This window comes from Galeopterus variegatus, unplaced genomic scaffold, assembly GCF_000696425.1.
Source record: "Galeopterus variegatus unplaced genomic scaffold, G_variegatus-3.0.2 Scaffold3567, whole genome shotgun sequence".
In the NCBI taxonomy this organism is placed as follows: Eukaryota; Metazoa; Chordata; class Mammalia; order Dermoptera; family Cynocephalidae; genus Galeopterus; species Galeopterus variegatus.
In genome coordinates this window covers 53,018-59,339 of record NW_007729678.1, presented here as the reverse complement: position 1 = coordinate 59,339, position 6,322 = coordinate 53,018, and the positions used below count along the sequence as shown (strand labels likewise).

At 41.2% G+C, this 6,322-nt stretch overlaps 2 protein-coding genes across 4 annotated transcripts in view; both read right to left on the bottom strand.

Annotated features, from left to right (window-relative positions):
* Positions 1–1,573, bottom strand: part of WTAP (Wilms tumor 1 associated protein) — a 32,805-nt gene extending 31,232 nt beyond the window's left edge. For all 3 annotated transcript variants that reach the window (XM_008585421.1, XM_008585426.1, XM_008585424.1), the window contains exon 1: positions 64–1,573. The gene's annotated coding sequence lies outside the window, so the exon portion shown is untranslated. The remainder of the gene's footprint in view (positions 1–63) is intronic.
* The window catches only part of LOC103601050, a 5,607-nt gene extending 1,093 nt beyond the window's left edge, over positions 1–4,514 (bottom strand). The window contains exons 1-3 of the mRNA XM_008585430.1: positions 4,179–4,514; positions 322–482; positions 64–245 (exon numbers count right to left, since the gene is read on the bottom strand). Coding sequence (XP_008583652.1) covers positions 64–245; positions 322–482; positions 4,179–4,514 — 679 coding nt within the window. The remainder of the gene's footprint in view (positions 1–63; positions 246–321; positions 483–4,178) is intronic.
* Positions 4,515–6,322: the final 1,808 nt, after the last annotated feature.

The following is a 6,322-nucleotide window of genomic DNA, read 5'->3' as shown; positions in this document are numbered from 1 at the left end:
CGCCGCCTTCGCCGCCTCCCGCCAGCATCTCCGCTCCGCCATGTTCACCTCCGGCCCACTCACCGAGGAGTCGCTTCCCGGGTGCAGCCTCCGTCACCCGCCCGCCGTCGGACCCCGCCAGGGAGGGAAGATGAGGAGAAGGCGGCCGCAGGCCTAGCCCGGTCCGGGTCTCGAGGAGTAACGAAGCAGTTGCTTCCTCGTAGCACGACTCAGTCCTTGCCCGGCGATCGCCGGGGCTCAAAAACCTAGGTGAAGGCAGCAAGGGAAGCGACCGATGGGAGGGACGGGTCGGTGAGGTCGGAGGTCAATGCGGGGCATCACGGGAAGGCGGCAGCCGGGTGGAGGCGCTCGCCGGGGCCACCTGCGGCTGCGGTGCGGCCTCCGGCGGAGGGATCTGAACGAAGGTGTTGTGTGATTGGCTGCTCTGTGGTCCCGGTACCCATCCCTGGTGCTTCCGCGCGGTAGCGAACCAGGTGCAACTTCTGGGGACAGGCCGTGGGCAGAGAGCCGTGTGAGTTTACGCTTAGCTGAACCTCATCTTGTACGTTTTGAAAACTTAGAAATCTGTGGCCTCTCTTTCGTCTTGAAGTGCAGCCTCCTGGCTGCTCGGTTCTCGTCTTGACATCTCTGCAGGCGAAAAAGAAGAGCCGTTGGCCTCTAGCAGATGAAGGTTGTGGCGGTGTCAGCAGCTTTGGGGGCACCTCCTAACTCAGAAACGAGGGAAAAGCGAACGCTGTGAGGTTTTAATGAACCAGATAAAATAAGTTCTGTAAGTCGAGTATATACCCTTAAGCATGACTTCGCGCCATCTGGACCATTGAGTAAGAACGATGGCAGACCTGGTACACGTGGAACGGTCTCTGTACCCTTACTAGAGGGGCCAGGTACATTCTTTTGATTAGACTGCCCTTAGCCAGCTCTACCAAGACTGTTTATCACCAAAGAAAGTGTCCTGGAGTGAGGTAATTTATATGGATGAGATAGAAATATACTCCAGATGGAGGAAGGAGTCATGTTATATTTCCAGAAAATCAGATCATTGTGAAGATATTTGCGACTTATATCGCAGGAACTCTTGGAAACTGAAAAGAAAAAGACCAAAATCCGAAGGGAAAAATAGGGAAGGACACGGACAGATGATTCTCAGAGAAAAAGAAGAAAGAAAATAGCAGTGGTCCTTAAGCATAAAAGAATGCTTAACTTCACTTGCAGTGGAACTACACATTGAAATTACGTGTCCTGGTGGGAAGGCAAAAGTGATTCAAGGCCTATGCAGTACCAAAATTATATGCGCATTTATCTTTATACTTCATAATTCCACTTCTAACCCTTACTCTGAAGATATACCTCCACAAATGGAAACAACATGTACACAAAATTATTCATTGCAGAGCTACTTGTCATGACAAAAGTTTGGAAATAACCCATAGTGTTCATTAATAGAGAATTCGCTGGATGTGATATATCCACACAATGGAATACAGTGCAGCCATAAAAATAAGAAAATAGTTATGCGTTACTTGGGAATGAGTCCCAGGTTAAATTAAGTGAATAAAAGAAGGTACAGAAATATATAAAATACAATTGTATTCTTTATGTGTATATATATATATATATGCTTATGGGGGGGGGATTGGCAGGATATCCTAGAAACTTAGTAAATAGTCACCTATAGAGGATGGTGAGAAGGGTGGAGAAGATAGAGATAGAAGTAAGACTTCTCTGACTTCGAACTTTTAAAGTTTTACGTAGCCAAAAGGTAAATAAAAAAGGAAACAAAGTAAACCCCAAAGTTGAAAACAAATTGAAACAACTTAACTCTGAGTCAAATTGGTATGTAACTAAGATACACAAAGGAAACAATGATTTCCTAGAACTTTTGAACACAGTACTCTGGTAGTATATCAGTGGTGGGATGTATCCTATGAATGAAAAAATGCAAAAGAATCTTCAGCTTCACTCGGTGATTTATAATTAATGGTAATAGTATTGCTGTGGTTTTGAAACTATATTATAGGATAACACAAGTATTTTAATATTATTTACAAAGACTGTGTAAGAGAAAATGAGATAGCTGTTCAAGAAAAAATCTAACATTAAATTGGAAATATCAATTTGAACACATGATTTTAAAAATAAATGTTATAGTTCTGTGCACTGACAGGGCATAGAAGCACTAGGGTGACCAATTGTCCCCATTTGCCAGGGACTGATGGAATTTCTCAGGATGCTGGACTTTCAGGTTAAAACAGGAACAGTTCCCAGCAAACCAAGATGGCTAGTTATCCTACATTAACAATGAGTAACCTAGCATCCAGATTTGGGTTTCTTTCTTTTTTTTTTTTTTAAAAAAAATGACTGGTAAGGGGATCTTAACCGTTGGCTTGGTGTTGTCAGCAGCATGTTCTCCCAAGTGAGCAACTGGCCATCCCTATATAGGATCTGAACCTGTGGCCTTGGTGTTAGCAGCACCACACTCTCCCGAGGGAGCCACAGGCTGGCCCTCAGATTTGAGTTTCTAAATTTCATTTCCCACTGAAAAGATCCAGAGTTCATTGGAGAACTGGCTGATTCCAATTCTGGGGTAGGGAAAGTACAAGATGAGTCAGATATTTTGCTGTGCCTGAATGCAAAGTGCTTAGGCTAATGAGGCTGTGTCAAGAGGATTTAGAACAGACAAAACTAATCCATAGTGATAGATGTCAGATCAGAAGTTGGGTAGGGGGGAAAAAGAGGAGGAATTTACTGGAAAGGAAAATGAGGGAACTTTTGGGGGTAAAGAAAATGTTCTATAAACACAGTTACCCCAGTATAATATACATCTGTCAAAATTCATCAAACTATATCACTAAAATGGATGCATTTTACTGCATGTAAATTGTACCTCAATAAAATGTGGATATAAACCAAGATGAACAAAATGAGAAAAGCAAAGGCTCTTTATTGAAAGCTTCAGCAAGGAAGTTAGCCAACTTCATTTGTGTTTTGGCAGAGACTCAAAGGCAGGTAGAGGAATGGGAAAGCTTCATAGTGGAAAAAAGGGAAGCTACAGGTGTGCCCTGCTTGTGGGCTGCTGGCATAGGGACGGTGGAAGCAGCTAACTAGAAGCAGGCATCCTATGTGCTGGGCTAGAGGAGCATATTTGCTTTCTCTAGTTGGCCCTGAGTTGGAACAGGGGACAAAAATTAGGGAAGCTGTGAGTTTTTAATCAAGTTCTAGCCATTTTGAACTGATTGTTATAGAAGTTACTGTTTAGCTTCCTGGATTGTTACTAGAGATAGCAGTCTGAGTTTCTGGAAGTCTGACTTATAGGAGGTTGGCTTCCTGGGTTGGTTATTGTAGATAAGGGTTGGTTTCCTGGGTAGATTGTTGTAAGTTATTGGTCAGAATTCTTTTTTTTTTTCTTTTTTTGCTTCAAAACATTCATTCATAATTGAGATTTTGTTGGTTGTGTTGAGAATCATTACATAGACATTTCAATTTGTACACAATTCTTAGCATATGTACTAAAATTCTAAAAAGCCACGTATCACAATTTTTTTAAAAGGTTTTTTCCAGTGGCCTTCCAGCTTCAAATTTGGAGGCAAAATTTCCTTAAGAGGATATCAAGTACCAGTATCTCCAGATGTTGGTAAGCTGTTTCATAAGTCCCACCAATTCACAATTTAGTATATACACTACATACTCAAATTTTCAATCATTCACAACACATTAACAAAATTATTAGGAAAACTAAACTAACATGACCAAAGATGTTACAGAGTGCACAGAAATCTGACAGGGAGAGCAATGATTAAGAAGTGGTTTTCTTTAGGAAACAATTCTACTAAAAACAACATGGGAATAGAAGTAATTTTAAGTGTTCAAGACATTAAATGTACGACTGTGACTACACATTGCCATTTAGTATGCTTTGTATTACAGGATATAAAAACTACTGTTCTATGGAATGTTAAGCTGACACCCAAGACAGTCAAAGCCTCCCGTAATTCAATATTCTACTGTTTTCTGGTTGTATCAAAAATAAACAACCATCAAATAATTTCACCTTTAAAAAAAGGCATTTACACTTAAAAAATAGGATGAGTTGTAATTCCCTCCTTCTTAAAAATGTTTCTAGAATGATTAAAAAACTTGCATTTTGCAGTAGTTGATAAAAATATTCCTCTGGATTGTACAAGCATAACAGGGACCACTGATAAGACATGATATATGATATCAATCAGACTTGGCTCCTTTCCTTCATCGGAGGCTGGACTCTCCTCATTTTTAGTTTCTCCATTTTCTGCAGTTAAACCTTTAATTTCTTGGTTAGTCACTTCAGCCTGTTTTCCTTTTGCTTCCTTTTTCCATTTTGTTTGCACTTTTTTGGCTGAAGATTTATCCTTTGCTGCTGCCTTTTTGGGCTTCCTTTCCACTTTTGCAGGAGCAGGTTTAGCTGACAACCTCCCCCATCTCCTCTTGGGCTCTTCCTTTGCTGCCCCTTCATCTGAGCTGACCTTTCTCTTGGGCATGTTGGTGGTGGGGAGGGCGCTTGCCTGGTTCCTGCAGGCCGCAGTGTGCCAAGAGTCTTCGCGAAGCTGGGCTGCCTGGCCGCTGCCGCTCCTCCTGCCGCCGGAGCTGCTAGGACCTGTGGCAGGGGCGGTGGGAGAAAATTCTATTTTTTTATATATAGTCTGGCCATTGTCCATTTGTACATATATTCAGTCTCTCAAAAGTAAATTTTTTTTTTTTTTTAAAGATGACCGGTAAGGGGATCTTAACCCTTGACTTGGTGGTGTCAGCACCACGCTCACCCAGTGAGCAAACCGGCCATCCCTATATAGGATCCGAACCCGTGGCCTTGGTGTTGTCAGCACCGCACTCTCCCGAGTGAGCCACGGGGCCGGCCCTCAAAAGTAAATTTTAAAGACATAGGAATCAGCTTGGAGGATCTCCTATAGGCCAAATTTGGGGCAACTTTAGCATCAAAAAGAAAATGACTACGATTGCTTGAAAATACTGAATAAATGAAAATCTATGACTCCATAGCTATAGAAAACAGAAAAGTATAGGGGAGAAACTATTTTTTCATCATTGGAAGTGACTATTGCACCAATTAAATTTTGTTGTTAAAAGGAAGACAGCATTTGCCCTGCCTTTTTAGGAAAGAAATTGTGATTCATTCCCTAGTTGATGAGGGAAAAGCTCATTTACAATAGGATGCCACTAAAAAATGCAGGATAAATGATAGAATTTTAACCAGTATGTGAACCCCAATGGACTTTAAAACATTAAGATGAAAGATTGCTGGGAAATGGAATATTTGTGTGGTGCCACGGAATCACTCCATAGATCTCTAAATTGTAAAGAGAGCACACCTTTATAATAGAGCCATCTGGTGGTCACCATCTGAAACAAACCATCAAATTTAGAGTCAGTAATAGTGAAATACAGGAAAAAGGGTTGTAGTGCAAATCTAATAATACTAACAAAATTAATTCCAAAAAACTTCGTGAGACTGTAAGCAATAAATATTTATCGAACAGCTGAGTTAGCCCAACCACAGTATCTCAGTATCAATATCCAACCAGCTTCAAGCTATCATTTCAAATAAGATATCAAAGTATCATGAAATCTACTTACATATTACTGCGTTACATAGCACATACTATTGACTTTGATGTTAAGTGAATCTGCTACTTTCTCATCAGCCTCATACTTAGCCTATAGTATCCTACTTCTTTGATTTAGGAACCACCTAATAAAATACTAATAGGAGGATGTCTTAGTCTATTCAGGCTGCTCTAACAAAGTACCATAGACTGAGTGGTTTATAAGCAACAGGAATTGATTTCTCACACTTCTGGAGGCTGGAAGTCTGAGATTAGGGCGCCAGCATTGGTTGGGTTCTAGTGAAGGCCCTCTTCTGGGTTGCAGACTACTAACTTCTCATATCTTCACATAGCACTAAATTTCATTCATGAGGGCTCTCACTTCATGATCTAATCACCTCCCAAAAGCCCTACCTCCTAATACCATCACATTGGACTTCAACATATTAATTTTGAGTGGACAGAAACACTTAGTCTATTGCAAGAGTGCAGAGGAAAAAAGAAAAAGACATTTGCAGGAAGTCTAGCCTTTGTTATTGGCACCTAAGAAATACAGAGAGCCATCTCAAGAGATGATCTGAAGTTGGTGGTTGAAGAAGTTGATAGTGATTCATGATGCTTTCCTGAGCTCAGAGCTAGTGTGACTGTGACCATATACTGTTTCACAAGTTACTGCTTTTGCTGAGTCCATTCTTTCTGTCTGGCATGCTCTTTCTACTCTTCCTTGC